At 41.2% G+C, this 23,106-nt stretch overlaps 1 protein-coding gene across 1 annotated transcript in view; it reads right to left on the bottom strand.

Annotated features, from left to right (window-relative positions):
• Positions 1-1,380: 1,380 nt before the first annotated feature.
• The window catches only part of OTOG (otogelin), a 136,267-nt gene continuing 114,541 nt past the window's right edge, over positions 1,381-23,106 (bottom strand). The window contains exons 45-58 of the mRNA XM_066619402.1: positions 22,552-22,746; positions 20,217-20,429; positions 15,895-15,999; positions 14,848-14,958; positions 14,120-14,221; positions 13,338-13,436; positions 12,157-12,197; positions 11,995-12,070; positions 11,208-11,386; positions 9,726-9,830; positions 8,133-8,252; positions 7,524-7,569; positions 3,662-3,741; positions 1,381-1,581 (exon numbers count right to left, since the gene is read on the bottom strand). Of these exons, the coding sequence (XP_066475499.1) occupies positions 1,381-1,581; positions 3,662-3,741; positions 7,524-7,569; positions 8,133-8,252; positions 9,726-9,830; positions 11,208-11,386; positions 11,995-12,070; positions 12,157-12,197; positions 13,338-13,436; positions 14,120-14,221; positions 14,848-14,958; positions 15,895-15,999; positions 20,217-20,429; positions 22,552-22,746 (1,673 nt within the window). The remainder of the gene's footprint in view (positions 1,582-3,661; positions 3,742-7,523; positions 7,570-8,132; positions 8,253-9,725; positions 9,831-11,207; positions 11,387-11,994; positions 12,071-12,156; positions 12,198-13,337; positions 13,437-14,119; positions 14,222-14,847; positions 14,959-15,894; positions 16,000-20,216; positions 20,430-22,551; positions 22,747-23,106) is intronic.

Below are 23,106 nucleotides of genomic sequence, written 5' to 3'. Positions count from 1 at the left end.
ATGACAAGAAAGGGAAATATTTTTCATGCTGCTTAAATTTCTTATATTGTTTGCTCTTAAGTAAGATATATCAGTTCCTTATATTTAATTGGATAAAGTCAGATGGCAAATCTGTGTTTCCTAGAAAATATGCTTTCACATAACTCCATCAGATGCATTAGAAAATCGTATTTCATAATAGGGACCATGTCAATATATACAATTATCAATATTGAAAACATCTCCCTGATAAACTCTTCTATTAATATATAATTTGCCTTCTTTTGCATCAGTGTCATTTATACTGAACAGCCTTGACTAGCTTACAGGTTTCCTTCACAGACATCCAATGGGCGTATTGTATACTCAGTACTGCAAGGTACTCAAGATATAAAATACAAAAGGTTGACATTCTTAATAAAGTGGAGGTGTAGTTGACACAGAATGAATCAAATGTCCAAATACATCAGTATTAAACAATCTCTCTCACAGCTTCTTTCAAAGGCAATTCCTTTCATTTTGGCAATTGGCACATACCACAAGAATGTAATTTGAAGAAATTAACAAGAAAGTCCCCAATCTTGCAAATCAAGGATTATCAAGGTCTAGTAATACAAATTAGCTATTAAAAATCTTATGGACTGAAGATTGCCCAACTTGCCTCATTCCGGTAAGGGGCAGCTGTGTGTAGCAGTGGTATTACTTGCACAATGCTGATTCATGTGCATTTGGATGTACATGACTATCCAGACTGTGATGTCCATCCAACCTTAATATACTGGTTAGATACATCTCTTTATACACTATGTTCTCATCTGGGGCATCATGCATGATTACTTGCCGGCAACTAGAGCTGGATCAGGGCCATTCTTTTGTGACTCTATGAGCATCACAACCAACCACTTATTTACACAATTAACAGCTCACAAGAGCCACATGGTATACTCACCCCCCCCCCCAAAGTTACACATGAATGAGATTCTCCAACAAAACTGTGGCTTCAAATTTTGTGAAAAAGGATATTTTAAAATGTTCTGCCTTGTTCACAACAGATGTTGTCATGGTATTGTGGAACTTTGTTCCTCGCACATTACATTGCTCACATGAGTAGATCTTTCACACAATTAAATATGCAAATGTGGACAATTGTATCATATGATCTGCTTTGGAAGCCCCTTCTGTGGTTTGTTCTATAAATGTAACATTGTTTTTGAAAATTTACTTATCAACACAGCAGTCTGCAACACAATGGAGCTTACATATATTTAAAGGTCGATTACGTTTCTGACTGCAGGTAACTGCCTTTTCAAAGGATGAGATTTTTTTTTTTTGTCATTTTTCTGGGAATAAAATTGATTTCCTCCAAAGATGTTGAACATACTGGCTTCTGTTAGTATCATTTCATGACCACTGGCAAGAACAGTCTGTGGGTTCTTGAATAGAGTAGCTGACCCAGGTTGAGTTACCACTGCAATATAGTTGCACATTTCGTCTATGCAGCCCAAGTTCCCGGCAGCATTTGCAGAATCTTGCATATGTATTGATGTTATAGTTATATATACTTGCAGAAGGGCATTTTCCATCACAAGAAACAATGTTTACCTGGAAATAAGCACAAAAATACCTATAATAAAAACAGCTGAATAAATACATGACTTCAATTCCAATTAATTCCAAATTAATGCTAAACTTTCATGATAATTCCTCCCGCTCTGTTGTCATCTTGGGGGGAAGAGAATGAGGAGTGAACTGATATCGTGGTAGTGCAGTAACAGCAGGAACACCAGTGACTTCCTGGTGAGGTAGCCTCTCCAACGTTGTTTACCTCTTTCCAGAGGAGGGGGAGCAGGGGTGGATTGCAATGCCAAAGTAATACCATCTGCATACCTGCTTGACCCTTGCCCAGCCCTGTCTGGAGGCGATTGGGAGCAGGAGGAAGACTAGCCAACTGAAATCAAATCCACACTGAAATCAAATCCGGTGCCAGCCCAGCACTATGGGCCAGCCCACCCCAGTGGGAGAGAAGGCTGGCTGGGCAGGCAGGCAGAGGTGCCACATCTCATCATGGAGCTCTCTCCATGTGCAGCCTCGCCCCAAGGACTACATTTCCAAGTGCGCCCCTCGCCCTGGGCATCCTGGGATTGGTCAAGGCTGCTTGGGAAGCAAGGAGCCAGCCTGCTCCTAGTGTGGGGGGGGGGTCCAATGCCCCATCCTGCATCCTACCGTCTTGCCTGGGGGAACAGGTGTGGCATCTGCATGTTGGGTGTGTGCGTATGAGCAGCCCCCTTCTACTTTGGGGTGAGTTGTAATCTTGCTGGGTGTGGCTGCAAACCTTTCCACACTTTCCTGGGAGTAAGCCCCATTGACTCAAATGGGGCTTACTTCTGAGTAGACCTACATAGGCTTGGGGGTCTGTGTCAGCTTAACCAAGGATCCTCACCTTTCTTTTTTTCCTACCCCTTCAAAAAAGAAAAAAAGCCAGTCTTGATTTCTTTGTCTCCAAAAATTGATTAAAAATAAAAATCCCCATTCCTTTTTAGCCATTCCCCTTTTTCCTCCTGCCTCCTTTTGAGGGGGAGGGGTACTCTGTTGACTGCTATTGTAAGACAAAAGGCACAATCCTAGCTAGGTCTACTAAGAAGTAAGTTCTATTGTGTTCAATGGGACTTACTCCCAGGAAAGTGGGGTTAGGATTCCAGCCAAACAGTCTCTAGGTCTCAGTTTGCATCAGTTTGCAATTAGCAGATACACACAAAACAAAGTCTTCCCCTCCTGCAAATTCATCACTTCCCCCCTCCCTTTCCAAAACCCTCCAGGTGTGCTGCTAACAAACTCAGGGCACAATCCTAACCAGATCTACTCAGAAGTAAGTCCTATTTTGTTCAGTGGGGCTTACTCTCAGGTAAGTGTGGTTAGGATTGCAGCCTCAGAGTGCTGGCAGCCTTGTTTCTAGTGTATAATTATAACACCTTCATCCCCATTTTGGGGGTAACTGATGGCCCAGCCGTGGCCAATCAGGCTACAAGGATCAGGGGAGGCGTGAACCGGAAAAGTTTGAGAACCACTGTGTTAAGGGTTTTATTATGTTTATTCTGTGTGATTATATGAAATTTATTGTTTTTATGAAAGCCACCTTGAACATTTACTTGAAGGAAAAGTGGGATAAAAATTCATTAAATAAGTACAGGTATGCGCCACTTTGCAACGTTCCTGCTTTTGCTGGGATCGCATAACTGACGACCTCGTGTGGTCATGTAGTCCTTGGGGGTGCACACATCAACCCTCCAAAAGTGAGAGAAGCTCTGCTCCCCTCCCCTCCGGAGGGTTGTCTGAGCCTCCCAGAGTAGTGCACATCAGCATGCTGCCTCTGCAAGGCTCAGATTGAGGGAAATTGTGTCTCTTGAACAATTTCCGGTTTCCCCTGTGAAACCAGAAGTCACGTGAGAGACACGATTTCCCTCAGTTTAAGCTCTGCAGAGGCAGTGAGTGAATGCATGCTGCCTCTGGGAAGCTCAGATGACTCTGGAGGGAGGGGAGCAGAGCATCACCTTTCCTGTGGAGGGACTGGATTGTGTCAAGCCCCGCTTGACAACTGTGATCATGGTCCTGATCTCTGTTGTTAAGCACACGTGACTGTAGTAGTATGCAACTGGTAGTTGAGCAATGCTGGTCCTTTACTTACTGGTGTGTTACTTCGGCAGTCATTCTTCCGTATTGTCATTCTAACAGTCACCTTTTTACAAAATTTTCCATCTTCCTTGCCTGTAAAGAGTCATTTGATTCAGAAACATCAATTCCTAGTTTTTATCAACTTCTGTAAACATAAAAGTGCCTGTAAGTGTGAGTTGCCAGGGCAGAGTGTCACCCTCTTCTGCCTTTGTCATGTCCCCTTGCCCCATTCTGCCCTCCCCCCTCCCCACCAACCTACCCAAGTCAGCGGGCCTTCCCTGATTCAACATTGTGTGCTGCTGGAGTGACCTTTACAACAGCGGTAAGGCAGGATTTGCTTCCTGAAGTCCAATGTGATTGTGCTGTTATTGAAATTATATTTCTGCCTTTAAAAAAATGTTCTAAATGCCACAAGGATTAGCAACACTATAAAATGCTGTGCAATCATAAGCAGAAAGACAGATCATCACAAAATTGCTGTGGTGTAATTATCATTGATACAAGTGGCTTGTACCAGTGATGTGGTTTCATTTTCCAAAATAACAGAAAACTTAAAAGTCTATTATTTAAAATAACATTTATTTCCAAGAGTTTTGTACCACAGTCTAAGTGCCCTTAAGACACTTACAGCAAAGTAACCTTGTAGGCATGAATGGGTCTATTCTTTGAAGTAAGCTGTCAGTGTTAAAACCAGTAGCATTTATCTACTATCAAGAGCTGGAACAGGCAAATTTAAATTGCTTTAATCCTGTTTCAGTCTACAAGCCCCTTACTGCAGAATAGCCCCTGAATGCAAGGCTCTTCATACACAGCTAAAATGAAGCCATTTCCCTGTAGTATGGACTTACGCTGCTAGAACCTCCATAGAACTATGATTGGAAGGGCAGAGTGTAAACATTTTAAGTTAAATAAACTAACAAACAATGTAGACTGGGCCAATTGCATGAATCTCTATCTTTTTAACACCTTGCTAAAGAAGGAATGCCAGCTGAATGGGAAGGCCTATGTGATTGATATCATCTACACAATTCCAGCAATGTGGAAACACCATGTCAGTGTTCCTGTTGAAGAAGGGATTCTGACTTGCAGCATGTCCTCATGTGTGTGCAAACATCACATTATTTGTTAAAGTAATGTTTAGTAATGGATGGGGCTATTAGATATTTATTGATCACATGTCGTTAAATACAGTACTGTACACATAAACCACACAATCTACAGAGAAGAGTTATTTGAAGAAACAGCTTTAGCAAGCAAAGCAATTAGTTTCTATGTTCTACAGAACTATGGAAATTACTGAAATTAGCAAACAAAATAATCATGCAGCAGACTAAACTCTATGCAAATGCTTACTGCCAACAGTACATTGTTGGTTAACAACAATGGACTGCCCGTATAATGCAAAATGAAAGATAAGTGAGTGAAACTGAATAGAGAGCAGTTGATACTACAAGGCAGATCACAAAATTTGGTTGAACGAAGCTGAGGGCATGGTGCTCCTATGAAGGAGTACATTGTTGGAAATCAACAATGGTTCTGGTTGGTTTGCTCCTACTGATTTCCAAGAAAATGTACCTGTGTTACAGTTAGCACTAGGTGTAAGAGTGGCTGGGGTAACAGGGAATGGGAATAAGAGTGATACTCCCGAACCTAGTAAGAATATTGCACATTGAACACATTATACATGATACACACATGTCCCACAATTAGTATTTAATATTTAATGATTAACCGATTTCTGCCCAGCCCACAGGTGTACACATTTGATCCCTGTTACACATATGCAACATTGGACAGAAATGGCTTGACTTCTGATCTCATGGGATCATATCATAGATCACACTCTTGACAACACCCATGTACTTTATTGGGTTTTTGCAAAAGAAATCTCTATCAGATGTGACCAGTGTTACCATACTCTCCAGGGCACTGCTTTTCAACCAACAGTATGTATACCACTGCAGGTACTTAACATTATAACAGGTAGTATTTTGCCCCATTGTCATGGAAACTAAATGGCATAGCTCTGCCAGACACAACTCCAACAAAAGCAGAGATGGCTGGGAAGGCAAAGCACTGATAGCAAGGTGCAACTGTGCAGTGGGTCAGTCCTTCAAAAGCAGTGTGGATTGGGCAATTCTACAGAGCAGAAGAGAAACTGGGAGACAGTAGCAATTAGAGAAGTTTTCCTTACTGCAGGGAACAACTGTGGGGCAAGCTACCCATTGGCATACAATGGCTGCCTCTTGTAGCCATGGCACTTGAAAAAGTGGTCTCTGTAAAAGTGTTACTTAGAAAAGTCATACTTGCAAAAAGAAAAAGGTTGAAAAGACCTGCTCCAAAAACACTATATGGCATAATTAAGCAACACATTATTGCACTAAAAATGTGAGAAAGGTTGGATTTGCAAGTTCTCTTTTAGAATAAGAGGGGAAAAGTGGTGTCCTGCAGGAACTGACACTTTGATACTCTTTTTGCACACTATGATATTATTTTTGTATTTAAAATTTAATTCACATGTTAGAAAGTATTTCTCTGTCATACTAAATGAATTTAAAAATGAACAAATCTTAGGCAACTACACATGTTAATTCCACAATCATGTTATTAAGTTGCACCAATACAATTTCCAACAGACCTTTTTTTACAAATTCAAAAACATAAGAACAATATCAACAAAAAAGAGGAGACTCTCAGTATAAGTAATGCCTGGCTTCCAGCACTTAAATACACACTTTGAAGAGAAACCTACATAGTAATGGTGAACAGGTGAAGAGTGTTAGTATGTTTTTAATAATTCAAGCAGGAACTGGCAGTTAAGCTGGTGGCCAGCTAACAACTGAGGATGCAAATTCTTTGTAACCCCTGAAGATGCTTTCCACAGCTGAAAGTGAAACATTGGAGCTAGATCCTATAATGTGCTTTAATCTGTGGCTTAAAGACTTGAGAAACATTTTAAATTTTTTTCTGAGACCTTTTTGTGTTTCATATTTTAAATTATTACATTTGGTGCTATAACTTCCTTTAATATGTAAATGTTTTTAAATGAATTTTTCTCCATAAATTGCATATGGTAATGTCTCTATTTTTCTTATTTGTATCACACTTTTCAACCAGGAATGTCAAGGCGTACATGGGTATTATTCTATTTTAACCTCCAACAACTTTATAAGCTGAGTTGGACTGGGACTCAGATGGGCCGAGTTATCCATAGCCTCACTCAGATTTTATTATTACTTTTACTACTGTTCATGCTTGTTTTGTGTTAGATATTGGGCACAATCCTAATGGCAGCACCACTGCCGGATACAGCGGTGCCAAAATGGTGACCTCTGTACCCAGCAGCCTGTTGGGGCTGCAGGAGCTCTCCTTGGGGGAAAAGGACTTTCATCTCCTTCCACTGAGTAAGAGCACAGGAGCCACAATGGGTCTCCTTTCAGACTGTGCTGGCTATTTTGCTGGTGTAGACTGGAAGAACTCCTTGTCTGGTTTTTCAGTCTGATACAGAGCAGAGGATCTGGTGGAGCAGGGCTCTGCTGATCCCACCCACCTCCCACCCCAGTTTGTCCCTCCACCCCAGAACATCTCTCCTCTCGCCCAGAAGCCCCACACCGCTGCCTGGCAGTGTGCCTTACCGCAGGTGCTCCCCCGGTATCGGCCTCACAGTGCTGGGCCCAGCGCTGCCTGGCACAGGCCCAGCCCTGGAGCTCCTCGCTCTCCCAATGCCATAATTGTGCTTTACAGCCTGTTTATGGCATCCAGTACCAGCACTGGAGCTCAGCACTGGCAGGATATAGGATTGGGCCTAGTCAGTAACCACTGCCCAAAGATTTTTTTCATATACAAACAACTACTAATGTTCCAGTAATACATACATGTTTTGCAGCATCCCTCTAGGAATGGTACAATATATCCTCCAATCTGAATGAATTAAAAAAAATAAAAATAAAAAATCAAACCCACTGAAATACGTCACAGGTCCTAGTATTATAAAAGGGTTATTGGCACCAAGCTTAACTTGGTGTTAAGTAACCTAAACAGTAATATAAAAGAGAGAATAACAATGCAAGGTTTATTTTAATTTAAGCAAAAATGTAATTACATTTTAACATTGCACTTGTAATTACATTTTCAGGATCAATGCACCATAATTTTCAGCAGAAGATTGGCTCTAAAACTTTCCTTCCTCACAAGTACAATCCTCTAGGAACTTTGGCTGTACAGGCACCACTAAATGAAATAATATTTTATGGAATACTTTTGCTTTAATTCCAATACATACAACACAGTAGGTAGTTCTAATGGCTACAGTCAGGTTAAGGATCACTCACTATAGGAAAGATGTTTTGAACAGCTCCATCCACATGGAAAGTCTAACCTGGTCTTTAACTTTAAAAACCTGCTCTTCCTACAATAGCTGAAGTCCCCAAAAGAAACAAAATGAAACCTTTTGAAATCATATAAAAAATGAATGAAGCACTTACCTTCACACATTCTGTTTCGTTAAAAGGTGGACAGCTGATGGAAGATGTAATTAGAACAGGTCCCACTGGTGTGTTTGTGCAGTCGTATCTGACACAGTTAGAAACCCAACTGGTGCCAGGCTGTTTAAGCATTTACAATAATCATTACCAAAAAATATTAGTGCATCAAAATGCAATCAGAGACTGAAGTAGAAAAACTGGATTAAATGGTAGACTTACAACCCAATCCTTCCCTTTCCTGCCTCCGCTGGTGAGGCTGTGCCAAAAAGGTATATGCTGTATCCAGTGGTGGGGAGCAGGGGAGAATACAGGAGGCTTCGGAAAAGAAAGGGGATTTAATCCCCTTACATTGCCATAAACCTCCCATTCCACAATGGGTCTCCTCAGACCAGCTCCAGTGGGTGGCTAGTGGGTTCCACCAGCAAGGCAGCCCTTTAGGATTGGGCAGTAACAGTGGAATCCTACATACACCTACTCAGAAGTTCCACTGAGTTGAATGGGGCTTATTCCCAGGGAAGTGTTTATAGGATTGCATCTTAAGCTCATTTGTTCACGTTAATGGTGCTGTCACTGCATTCCCTAAAGTGCAATGAAAAAATATGAAGGATGCAATCCTAAATGTACTTACCTGGCAGGAAGCACTACTGAACACAATGGAAATTACTTCTTTGTAAACATTCAGAAGATTGTGCTGCAGTCTCCCCAAGAAACAAGATTTCTAGAAATATTCTTGAAGTGATAAGTTGTACAGATGCAATTCTCCAGCTTATTCTGGCATACTCCTCTCACAGTTCCATCAACTTCAGTGTGATTTTGGTGGACTTATGTTGACCATATGCAATATAAATAGTACTAAAACAACTGCCCCTTTTCCTCTCTTCATCTCCCTCCTGAAGAGAAGCTGAAGTCTATTTACCATTAAAGTGCTCCACTATTCCAGAGTTTCCATTATACATTATTCTTGGATATATGTAATTTCACTATGTTACTCTTTAGACCTCAACATTTAGTAGTAGCAACTGGCTAAGCTGAGAGTGGATGACCCGCAAGCTGAGAGGCCCTGTCTCAGCTCAAGAGTTGAATGGATGAGCAACCCAGTAAGCTGGGGGAAGGCAATGGGAAAGTACAGTGGGTCCATGGAATACTCTTCACTAGCACCCCCACATCTCCCTAGCCTGCCTACTGAAGCAGTCACCCTACCTCAGTGGCAGGCTGATCCTGCAGGAACTACACTAGGACCAGCATTGCTCTTTTACCTATGACTACATATGATCATTTTATTATCATTAAGCTGGCTAATGAGTAGCAAATATGCAAAAATGAAGCCTCTGCAATACCTGCACCATTATTTCAATCAGCTTCTAGTTTCTCACATAATACCATGTAGTGCGATCATCAAGTCAAAAATCTAGAAGTACATGTTCTCTGAATATTGCTCTGTTTCAGTTGCTGCTGCAGGATAAAAATTCATTGCTAACATAACACTAAAATCTTCTAATGCAGTTATTTTATTTGTAAGTAAGAGCGCCTGCACTTAGTTAAAAAGGTAGGTTCTTCCTCATGCCTCTCCAAAAACTGCATGCACTTATTTACCTTAAAATGTGAAACCGTTCCATTGCTGAAACTGTGAACGCAAGACACATTTTTGCATTTTCCACAGCAGGTTGTTAAATCTTTTGGAGGTTCATATTCTTGGTTCTGCAAAAAATCAGGAATGCTAATTTCAAGAGCAGCCTAAATTAACCATCAAGATTACTTCAGTGTGTACTTTTTATGTACAGGTATGTACATAAATGTACATTATGTATGTGTACAGGTAGACACATTCCCTCAAAACCATACTTCTACTGCACATTTTCTAAGTAGTAGATGCACTGTACTTTTGATAATGCTACACACAGTACATCCATTGCAATTTTATCTGCTGTGTGGAAGCTCATACATCATAAACAAACAATCAAGCAGCAACATCACCATTGCTTGAAGCAAATGCATCCAATGATCTTTTATGTAAGAACAGGATTCCATGGTGCCGGAATAAGGCTTATGGGAGAACTGCATCATGTATAAATGATGTATATGCAGAAAAGTCAGTTTATGTATTTGTAAATACAGCATACGGGCTGACTTTGGGTTTATACATGCATATGTTCTAGTAGTAATATATGCATGAAGAATATGCAGATGTGTTTGTACATGCAGTATGGTAAGCTGAGATGCAAACATATGCAGATGTGTTTGTACATGCAGTATGGTAAGCTGAGTAACTGCCATGAGAAAACAAAAATTAAACCAGAACATGAATTACATTTTGGTGGACAGGGTTCATTTCTGCAACTTAAGAAGTTGTTGCTTCAGACAGAAACAACATTATTATTGTGTTTGGTTGTACTGTGGAAAGACTTTGTGTTGGAAGTCTATAATAACATCTCTTATCAGAACCCTGTCTGTGAATCACCATTTACTCCAGAACAGCAGTTCCCAAAGTCCTACTAGGATGTTGGGAACAAGCTAAGTCTTGGCAACAACAGGGCCTGGTGTGTCCTCACAGTGCTGCAGCAACTGCGGCACCACGGGGACCCAAGGGTTTTTCCCTTTACCTGGAGGGTTGCACTGGCCTCGGGAAGGGTCCAGGAGGGTTGCAGCCGCCTTCTCAGGCCTCCCCAGTGCTTAAAATCACTCCAATTGGCGATCAGAATGATGTCAAGTATCTGGGAGGCCCTCAGAGGGGGGCTGCAGTTCTCCTGAATCATCCCCAAGGCCAGTGTGACCCTCCAGGTAAGGGGAAAACACCCTGGGTCCCTGCAGCGCTGCAACTGCTGTGGTGCCATCGGAACACACATTACTGGGCCACTTGCTTTAAGGTGGAATGGCCCACTTCCTGTTCCCGTGGTGGGTCGCAACCCACCACTTTGAGAACCACTGCCCTAGCAGATATGGAGCATTCTGGAGGGGGGAACTAGTATAAATACCCAAGTTTCTTGTATTCTTGATAAAAAGATACTGGCTATTTATCCTTTTCAGTCTTTTCTAATTTACCAGTGAAAAGTCATAGTTTAATTCTGAACTTCTTACCGATTTGCACCTTGCCGCACAATCCACTGAGGAGATATTTATCCGATAGTATTTGGTAACAGGATCAACTACACTCGTACAGTAGGAAGTGCGACAAACACCAGCAGGTGAGTGTTCAACAATGGACTGTCCTGGAAGCAGAACCCCTCTCTCCTTGCTCAGGCACACTTTGTCTTTTGCTGAAACAGATTTCCAAAAACACAAAACTCTTTAGGTAAAATTACTATAAATTGTTAATATGCAATTTCATACAAAGCCAATGGCCATTTCAAACAAAGAAAAATCGATACCTAATATAGAATATTTAAACCTTCACCAGAACCATGGCACTGTTGAGGAATACAAGTTAATCTCTTGATATCAATTGTTTTATGTTGATTCCTATCAGTTGTCTCCTATAGTAGAATGATTTCAATGGACTCATCCACCATAAAGATCTGCTCAGAGTTCTTAAAAGTGTCAGAAAGTGCTTTAAATGTAGACAGTGAATGAAATACTTTCTAGGAAACAGTTGTTTTAGAATGAGTGGAGGAAAAGCCTTACATGGAGTAGAAATCAACACTAGGATGTCATATAGATATGAACAATATATACTGTAGCTATTATGCCATCAATGGTTCAGGGAAGTTGTAATGGCATATGAAACACTTCTGGTTTAATTTGGGCCTTTTATCTTTGATATGGTGTAGAACCTCAAGCAGTTTTGGAAAAGAAAAGCAACTTATAAATAATTAAATAGAACAGAATATATTAAAATGGTTTCAGTCCAAAAATGTTGTTTACTTACAACATTTGTACTTAGTGCAATGACAAATATTTTCTGTGCTGTTCTGGAATTGTTCATCTATAAACAGTTTCTCTCCCTATTCATAGGAAAAGAAAAGTACCAATGTTATATCAAACATTGCTTTTCAGTATCAGTTTGATTTTAGTAAGATTTATTCCTTACCAGTTTACACTGAGGCTTAGGAATTGAGTCACATGCACACTCTAAAATGAAAAAAAAATAAAATTATTAATTTTAATCATTAAAATTTATGATTTAATTTTAAAAATTAAAATTAAAATTAAAATGAATGTGTTAGTACAAAGAATCAATATGTAGAAAATGATCCATACATTTTTTATTAATGCCATGGATCACCAGGTAAGTTCATTGTGGTTGCAATCCTATGCACACTTTCCTGGAAATAAGCCTCATGGAATACAGTGGGACTTTCTTCTGAGTAAACAGTTAAAGGATTGTGCTGCTAGTCAATTATATAGTTCAGCAATCATTAGGCATTCAGTAAAACCCCAACAGGCATCTTCTGGCATCTTACAGACTAACACGTTTATAGCTAAATTGCATTTGTTGCTGTGATGGCAGTGCAAGGACCACCATATCCAATACCTATCCAGGCAACACCTATTGACTACACCTATAATTTATAATCCAGAGAACCACAAGTGGGGTTCCACTTTCTAAATAGCAATTTGCCTCTGCCCAGTTACAGCTCCTTGAGCCTGCCCAAAAACTATTTGTGAATGTAAAGTAACCCTCCTGAACCCTCCAAAAGTGACTTCCACTCACCACTTTGGATTCTTTGCACCCAAACTATTATATTTCAATAATGAGGAAAGTTTTACCAGGAACACAAGGAAGTTAAGTGGTATGCAAGATGTTTCTGAGATAGATTTTGCCAGCTTATAAAATACAGTTTCAAAACCAGCTTCTAACCCACATAGAATAAAATATATTAAGGGCGCAATCCTTTCCAGCACTGACATAAGGGTAATGCAGTTCCAAGGTAAGGTAGCAAACATTCCCTTACTTTGAGGAGGCCTACATGAGTGACACCCAACTGCAGGATGCACCACACAGCCCATTGGCACCGCTATGCCAGTGCTGGAAAGCACTGAAATAAGGGGTTAGGATTGCACCCTAAGATAATTTAATATTATCCTACTGTATGAGTCTCTACAAAAGACATTTCAAGATTGGCCTGCACTATGTGTAGTTTAAAGATAGCTGAATATTTTATTCCTTTATTATTATTTATGTGATTTGTCCATGATCCAGCACTGCCTTTTATATGGTCAGATACATTTGCAGTATAATTGAAGGGCAATAAAAAGAATTGCAATTACCACATGTGCGATATGGACAGCACTTTTCTGGACTCCACACTTCCACCAAGGACATTCCTAACACACATTTAAATTCAGGACAACGATACGTTTCACAAACTGCAATTTTAAAAAGCAACAAAAGAAATAGTTTTCAAATGTTCCAGTGGCCTGCATTGCTGGAGGTTTTGCAAAAAAAATTAAAAGACATCATACATATTTATACTTGTACCCTTATACATATACATATTATACATATATCCTTATACGTAGACCCTTGCTAATTGGGTAAGACGCACTTTTCAAGTGGGTGCTCCTCTTTTAGCAGAGAGAGAGTAACTGGCCCTCCTTACCCCAGCAGTGCCTTTTCTAATGTTGTTGGTGTTTTGCATCTTTTAGATTGCGAGCCCTTTTGGGATAGGGAGCCATTAGTTATTCGATTTTTCTCTGTAAACCGCTTTGTGAACTTTTGTTGAAAAGCGGTATATAAAGACGGTTAATAATAATAATAATAATAATAATAATAATAATAATAATAATAATAATAATAATAATAATAATAATAATATTTAGACAGAAATTATAATTAAATGTTGAACTACCAGTCTCAGTTTTAACTATTTAACTATCTGTAGCTATCTGTATTTAGCTTGCATTAAAAAAAATTCTTGCATAGCTTACTGGAAAATGTGTGTGGTAGATGAGTCTCATTAATGAGAATTTCTATGTCATTCAGCATTTATAACACTGAAATCATTGCAAGCTAACCAAGAAAGCCCTGAGAGAAATCATCACCAACTCACCACACTGATAACCAGGGCAACACCTGTCTGTAGTATTGCCATCCACAGTAATGACTTCTCCTTCCTGACAATCTGGGAGTTGATCAGAGCAAATACCACATGCTGATTGAAAAAAGGAAAGATTTACAATATTAGAAAGCCCAAGTGCATGTCATATTTATTATTTATCCCTTAAAACAGTGGTTCTCAAACTGGGGCTTCATGATGACCCAGCCCTGGCTTCTGTCCCCTTAAGAGTGGGGAGCGGGGAGTCAGCGACATGATCACCAGGATCACATCACTTTGAAGGGGCACAGGGGTTTGGCTGGACTTACCACTTGCTGCAGCCTCCCGGGGTGCGGGGAGACCTGTGCCAGCCTCCTCAAGGTCCTCCCGAAGCATGCTGACACCAAAATAACAACCGCGACCTACTTCCGGTTTGCAATCGCAAACCAGAAGTGGGTTGCGATCGTTATTTTAAGTGTCACTGCATGTTGGGAAGCCCTGCCTGTCCCGTGCCCCCCCCCCGTCTGCAAGGACTCCCTGGGAGTTTGAGAATCACTGTCCTAAAGTGTCAGTATTTAGATAGTAAGACTCCTGGGTCAGGGACCTGTCTTCTCACTTTATGCAAACCTCCATGTACGTTTGTGGCATAATGATAATAATGTGTTCATTCCTAGAGCATCATCACTGCTTATATATAACATTATGTAAGTTTGCAATAAGAATTGAATTATTATTCAACACACCACAGATATAGGATATGCAGCAGGTGCCTTCCACATGAGCAGCAATTAAGGTTTGATCTGCTCTGCAATTTGGAATCTGTTCCATGGACTCACATTTTTCTGGATCACATTCTGAAACAAACAGAATAATCTTATAAAATAAATCCACCTTAGGCAAAAGCATTGATGTTTCATTTTCCTTTGCAATGAAACTTCAAATGTCCCATTTGAGTGGGGAAATATGAATCAACATTAATCCCCTGTAGATGCTGAATCAAGTGTTTCATTGAATCACATCAGTATAATCAGTGCATCCCAAACATTTTAGCACCTTGATCCACTTCTGGACTCCCTTTTGGTTAAAAAAAAAAAAAAAGTGCACAGCTTCCTCTCATCCCCTCTTGCCACCTCCCCTCTGTGCTCTGTCCTCCACTGTTGCCCCCCCCGGGGGAAAGACCAGCTGCTTGCGGGCTGTCCAGCCATTCTTGGCCCATCCAGTACAAGGTGCTTCAGCCAATCGGTGTGTCTGGTGTCAGTCACATCAGCTGGGTAGCACCCCACTGTGTCTTGTGCTGTGACAGCTACCACCTGGTCCACTCAAGCTCATTTGGGAGTAGGCGTGACCAGCATGGCAGGACCAGATGCATGCACAGAGCTGCAGCCCACTGAAGACCCCTCTGGATTCACAAAAATACCCACCCACTGGTGGGTCACAATCCACAGTCTGGGAACCACTGGTATAAATTCCTCAATCTTTTCTTCTAAGAATTTAGCAATAGATCTAGCAGTGGGATATTGAAACATGTTCTCTTGCAATGACTTTTCTAGACATTTGAAATGTTTGTTCACTTTCCTTTTTCCTTTGCAACTGTACATGTTACATACTAATTTTGACTCAATTTAGGAGAAATCTGAACTGTAAAGATTATCGGTGAAAGTCTTGCCTTTTTCAATTCAGTGAAAGCTTTTGCTCTATCAAACATTTGCTGAATCATTTGGTATAATAACTATTATGGTGTACAGATTTCTGTTTTACCAGAATGTTTCATTTCTTCATTCAAAACCTACCGCAGGTATAATTGGGGCAGCAGGAATCATCACGGTAATAAATGGCCAGCTTCTCTAGACCTTTGCATTCAGGAATAAATGTTTCACAGAAGCTCTGATTACAAGCTTTATAGATAGAAAAGTAAATAAAGGGAAAAATTAACACTACTAAATTTACTTATAACATTATTGCACAACATTAAAAATCCCTAGAACAGGGGTGGACAAACTTTCAACTTTAGGGCTCCTGGACCTAAAATTCCCTCTTCTATGCAATTGTTAAAGGTTCAGAAACCCTAAAGTTGAAAGGTTGGCTACGCCTGCCCTATAATAACAGATATTCAAAGAAAGTTTTTTAAAAAAGATTTTTCTAAAAGGCCACATACAATCTTTTGACCCACAACAAATCAAAACTTCATCATGACTAAGTTTGTTTCTATAAGTACCAATCCCTAATAAAATAGTCTTATGAGAATCTCATATGAACTAATAAAGGTGGATTTATGTTTTCAGTCAGAATGTATCTGAATCCTTCAACACTTGCTTTCAATGTGCATGGTATAATAAAGGCATAATAGAGGACTGCACATAGACAACTGATTGATGCTGATTCCTCATTATGGCTTTTGTGATTGGAAGAGAGAAAGTTTGATGAATTTTGTAATTAACGGGTTTTGTCACTGGAGGGTGGGAAGATATGGATAGCCATAACAGATGATTTAATTCTCCTGTTGGCTCCTTAGTTTTACTGCCTTAAAATTCTTCTAGACTCATCACTTTGCTTAGAAGGGCAGTTTGCAACAGCAGAAAGAACTGCTTTTCATTTTTATTAAAAAATAAAATAGCATAGAATATAATAGAAGTAAAGCAATCGGAGCCAAGTATATGGCCATACATTATCCTGGGCATTATCATTCCAAACATAAAACCAGGCCAGAAGTGCTTTTCATCAATTCCATCTTGCAAGAAGTTCTGTGGCACTTTAAAGACTAAGCTAATTAATTGCAACATGGAATTCTATAGGCAAGAGCCGGCTTCATCAGGTGCATGATGTGACACAAAAGTTGCTGCATATTAAGTAGCAGGCAAGAAATTGGGCACGTGCCAATTCCAAGTTAAACTTGCCTTTAGGTGATCACATGAATGGGAATAGTGTGGCCTGTGGGCTGCTCTAATTACCATCTCTTCTTTATACAGTTGTGGTTCACGATGACTGCATTTGTGGCTCTCTCATTAAGAACATAAGAACAGCCCCACTGGATCAGGCCATAGGCCCATCTAGTCCAGCTTCCTGTATCTCACGGCGGCTCACCAAATGCCCCAGGGAGCACACCCGATAACAAGAGACCTCATCCTGGTGTCGTCCCCTGCATCTGGCATTCTGACATAACCCATTTCTAAAATCAGGAGGTTGCGCATACACATCATGGCTTGTACCCCATAATGGATTTTTCCTCCAGAAACTTGTCCAATCCCCTTTTAAAGGCGTCTAGGCTGGACGCCAGCACCACATCCTGTGGCAAAGAGTTCCACAGACCGACCACATGCTGAGTAAAGAAATATTTTCTTTTGTCTGTCCTAACCCGCCCAACACTCAATTTTAGTGGATGTCCCCTGGTTCTGGTATTATGTGAGAGTGTAAAGAGCATCTCCCTATCCACTCTGTCCATTCCCTGCATAATTTTGTATGTCTCAATCATGTCCCCCCTCAAGCGTCTCTTTTCTAGGCTGAAGAGGCCCAAACGCCGTAGCCTTTCCTCATAAGGAAGGTGCCCCAGCCCCGTAATCATCTTAGTCGCTTTCTTTTGCACCTTTTCCATTTCCACTATGTCTTTTTTGAGATGCGGCGACCAGAACTGGACACAATACTCCAGGTGTGGCCTTACCATCGATTTGTACAACGGCATTATAATACTAGCCGTTTTGTTCTCAATACCCTTCCTAATGATCCCAAGCATAGAATTGGCCTTCTTCACTGCCGCCGCACATTGGGTCGACACTTTCATCGACCTGTCCACCACCACCCCAAGATCTCTCTCCTGATCTGTCACAGACAGCTCAGAACCCATCAGCCTATATCTAAAGATTTGATTTTTTGCCCCAATGTGCATGACTTTACACTTACTGACATTGAAGCGCATCTGCCATTTTGCTGCCCATTCTGCCAGTCTGGAGAGATCCTTCTGGAGCTCCTCACAATCACTTCTGGTCTTCACCACTCGGAAAAGTTTGGTGTCGTCTGCAAACTTAGCCACTTCACTGCTCAACCCTGTCTCCAGGTCATTTATGAAGAGGTTGAAAAGCACCGGTCCCAGGACAGATCTTTGGGGCACACCACTTTTCACCTCTCTCCATTGTGAAAATTGCCCATTGACACCCACTCTCTGCTTCCTGGCCTCCAACCAGTTCTCAATCCATGAGAGGACCTGTCCTCTAATTCCCTGACTGTGGAGTATTTTCAGTAGCCTTTGGTGAGGGACCGTGTCAAACGCCTTCTGAAAGTCCAGATATATAATGTCCACGGGTTCTCCCGCATCCACATGCCTGTTGACCTTTTCAAAGAATTCTATAAGGTTCGTGAGGCAAGACTTACCCTTACAGAAGCCATGCTGACTCTCCCTCAGCAAGGCCTGTTATTCTATGTGTTTTGAGATCCTATCTTTGATGAAGCATTCCACCATCTTACCCGGTATGGATGTTAGGCTGACCGGCCTATAGTTTCCCGGGTCCCCCCTCTTTCCCTTTTTAAAAATAGGTGTGACATTTGCTATCCTCCAATCTTCTGGCACCATGGCCGTTTTGAGGGACAAGTTGCATACCTTAGTCAAGAGATCAGCAACTTCATTCTTCAATTCCTTAATAACCCTTGGGTGGATGCCATCAGGGCCCGGTGACTTATTGATCTTTAATTTATCAATGAGGTCTGAAACATCTTCTCTTTTAACCTCTATCTGACTTAACTCCTCGGTCAGGAGGGGCCGTTTGGGCAGCGGTATCTGCCCGAGGTCTTCTGCCGTGAAGACAGATGCAAAGAACTCATTTAATTTCTCTGCCATCTCCAAGTCTCCTTTTATCTCCCCTTTCCCTCCCTCACCATCCAGAGGGCCAACTGCTTCTCTGGCGGGTTTCCTGCTTCTAACATATTTGAAGAAGCTTTTATTATTCCCCTTAATGTTGCTGGCCATGCGTTCCTCATAGTCTCGCTTGGCCTCCAGTATCACCTTCTTACATTTCTTTTGCCACAGTTTATGTTCCTTTTTATTCTCCTCATTAGGGCAAGTCTTCCATTTACGGAAGGAAGCTTCCTTGCCCTTCACAGCCTCTCTAACTTGGCTGGTTAGCCATGCGGGCACCCTCCTGGATTTAGTGGAACCCTTCTTTCTTTGCAGTATACACCTCTGCTGGGCCTCAATTACTGTTGTTTTAAGCAGCCTCCATGCACTCTGGAGAGATTGGACTCTTTTTACCCTCCCTTTCAACCTCCTTCTAACCAGCCTCCTCATTTGAGGGAAGTCCGCCCGTCGGAAGTCAAGGGTTTTTGTTAGAGATTTGCCTGGTATTCTTCCCCCAATGTGCACGTCAAAACGGATCGCAGCATGATCACTGTTCCCCAATGGCTCAGTAACGTTTACATCTCTAACCAGGTCCTGCGTACCGCACAATATTAAACATTTTTTATTCTTGTCTGAATAATCTACCTTTTTTTAAGATTACAAGGGACACAATGAGAATCTGGTACACAGTCTCTACATTGCAGTCCTACGTAAAATCAGGGCAGCTTTGTGGCAGTTGTGCATAGAACCCTTTTCCTCATTCTTTGGTGAGTGTCTTTCCATTCCCACTCAGAAAAGTATTTGTGGCCTAAAATGTGACAGGTCAAGGAAGCACCTTTGCAAGCCTTATATTATAAAATGGTTTTCATACTCATGTTTGAATAAAGACATTTGAAAATGTCTAGGCAGTTATCACCAAAGACTCAGAAACAGAATGGAAAATTTTAATGGGGCTTTCACTGCTGGATATGGGTCTGCCTATCCTTTACACAAATTGTCCTATTCATTGTCGCTACTCATCCATTCTTTTGCACATTCCCTCCTTTCTTATCTCTCTTCCACCTTGGGCTTTGTAAACATGTTTTTACAAAAATCCAATCAAAATTACCTAAGTAAATTCACATCACAATTGTATGCATGCCTACCTGGGAGTAAACTCCAAAAAACACAGGACTTACTTCTGATAAGGGTTGTGCTGTGAACATAGAGTTGTGCTGTGAATCCTGACCAGGCTATAGTTTATAGCAGAACTGAAGTCCATATGGAAATATATATTAACTATATACTTACTACAGACTTTCTGATGACAACAGGACTGTTTGTCAGGTACAATTAGGGCCACTTCACCAAAGCGTGGGCATCCTAACTCATGATTCTCTGAGCAGTTGTACTCCACAGGAGCAATGGTCTCATTGTCAACACACTTCTGCATGCAGCATTCATTAAGGGAGGTTTTCCAAGTCTCACCCAGTGCATGGGGCACTCCAGAACTGTCTGTACATGCTGAATGAGTGAAAAACAAATGTGTATTTTAAAATGCTATGGCATGATTACAACTGCAGATAAATTCTGAGCCTGGAGAAATAATAATAATAATAATAATAATAATAATAATAAAACTTTATTTTTATCCCGCCCTTCTCCCTAACGGGACCCAGGGCGGCTAACAACATATTAAAAAACAATAGAATTTAAAAAACATTAATACAAACAGATAAAAACATTTAAAAACACACTACAGGGCCATAAAAACAGTAGTCAGATTAAAAGAGTAAAAGAGCAGATCACTGAGGAATCAAGCCTGTAAAACTAAAAGATGTATAAAAAGTTAAGAAGGCCAGAAATCAGAAGGCTTGTTTAAACAACAGTGTTTTCAGGCCTCGCCGAAAGCTCTCAAGAAAGGGAGCCATTCTCAAGTCAAGGGGAAGGGAGTTCCATAATGTTGGTGCCACTACCGAGAAGGCCCTATTTCTTGCAGCCACCCCCCGGACCTCCTTGGGTGGCGGCACTTGCAAAAAGGCCTTCTCTGATGACCTGAGATGGCGAGCCGGATTGTACGGGAGTAGGTGGTCTCTAAGATATCCTGGCCCAGAGCAGTATAGGGCTTTAAAGGTCAAAACCAGCACCTTGAATTGGACCCGGAAACGAATGGGCAGCCAATGCAGCCCCCGGAGAAACGGGCTGACAGAGTCAAACCGCCTGGCTCCGGTGACCACACGGGCCGCCGCATTCTGTGCTAATTGTAGTTTCCGAACCGTCTTCAGGGGCAGCCCCACATAGAGCGCGTTACAGTAATCTAACCTCGATGTCACCGTGGCATGGATCACCGTGGCCAGGTCTGCACGATCCAAGTACGGTCGCAGCTGACGCACCAGCCGAAGCTGAGCAAAGGCCCCCCTAGCCACAGCCGCCACCTGGGAATCCAGGAGGACCCCCAAGCTGCGAACCTGCTCCTTCAGAGGGAGTGCAACCCCATTCAGAGCAAGTCGATAATCCAGCACCTGCATCGAGGATTTCCGAACCAGGAGAGCCTCTGTCTTACCCGGATTTAATTTCAGAAAAACACTATCCAACTTCATAGTTACTTGAAAGAAGACAGAACTGCTACGTAAGGAACACTATCATTTCAAATTACTTTTCACTCTACATTCTTAGGCACAATTAGTTCCCATGAATTATTTTCATATCAGTACACACAAAAGAAAGATCTTATCCGAGTCAGAAATGCAAGAAAGTTACCTAATGTGAACTGCAATACTATGGAAGCAGTCCTGAATTTCAAGTTTGTTAGGAGTCAATCATATTCAGATAATATAGCCGCATACACGTACAAACATTTATATGTGGGACTGTATCCCATATCAGGAAAAAACGGAACAATCAGAATGGTCATATATCTGCATATGTTCCATAAAAACAACATTGTTGACAGATCACAAGAATGAAAGTTGGAGAAATGAACTATTGGAAACACACAGAGCAGCCTTACACAGAGTCAGACCATTGAACTCAATATTGTCAACACAGACTGGTAGTGGTTGTTCAGGATTTCAGGCAGGAATTTTTCTCAGTCCTACCTAGAGAAACTAGGGATTCAACTGAGAACTTCTGCTTGCAAAGGTGACACTATTTCTCTTCGTTTTTCCCCAGTATTAACCTCTGTGAATATGAAAAACTTTCACAACATTCAATCATTCATAAAAAATGAATCTCTGCAGACAAGGAAACTGATCCTCAGACCTATCTGCATCAGAAGCTGACATGCAGAGTGCTATGCATAAAACCCTCACTTTACAGATGTGTGGTAGTGTCCCCTTTAACAGTGCTGATCAACTGTTGAGGATGATGAAGAAATGGTACGGCTGGGTGCATCTCTTCCCCCACAGTTCTGTACACAGTATAGGCATTCCATGTGTTCTCTAAGGTTCTGAATGTTGGGTTTTTCTTACCAACACAGTACCCTGCTGTGTATATGATACAACATTCTAAGGGTGACCCACAAATGCAACCTTGTTTCCATTCATGCAGAGTAGGCTGCATTATATTATTATTATATATTATAGGCTCATAATATTTGGTTATTACATGACAGGTGCAAAAGATGTGACAACAGACAAATACCTACCACATTTCTCTTCTGGGATACAGAGAGATGAGTGAACCCGGTGAAGGAGGGTTCCTTCTGCACAGACACACCCTTCAGTCAATATTAAGCAAGAGTTTGAATCCTGAGGTCCTGGCTCCACATTCCGACAAGAACTTGGTGTGTCACAGGCAGATATGCAGGCCTTATAGGAGAAGCCCTCAGAACAGGGAAAGGCTAGTGAAATATAAACAAGTGATAAGTACAGTGACATGTCTCTCAATTTTCACCATGTATTTATGTATGAAAAACTCTCTTTGCTGCAGAATACGATTTGGGGTGGAGAACCAGTGGCTGGCATGTAAATCCTTCCACTGGTCACTATTTTCCCATAAAACTCTCCTCCCAAGCTCTTTTCCTTTGGAAGATTATGGTTGGAACCACCAACAGTGAAAAACTGTAAGGAGGGAAAAGTCAAGACATAATCAGAGATGCACTTAGGGCATAATCCTAACCCACTTTCCAGCACTCGTATAAGGCCAGTGCAGCTCCAAATTAAGGGGACAAACATTCTCTTACTTTGTGGAGGCTTCTGTG

Source organism: Tiliqua scincoides, chromosome 1 (assembly GCF_035046505.1).
Source record: "Tiliqua scincoides isolate rTilSci1 chromosome 1, rTilSci1.hap2, whole genome shotgun sequence".
Classification (NCBI taxonomy): Eukaryota; Metazoa; Chordata; class Lepidosauria; order Squamata; family Scincidae; genus Tiliqua; species Tiliqua scincoides.
This window is presented reverse-complemented; position numbering and strand designations above follow the sequence as displayed.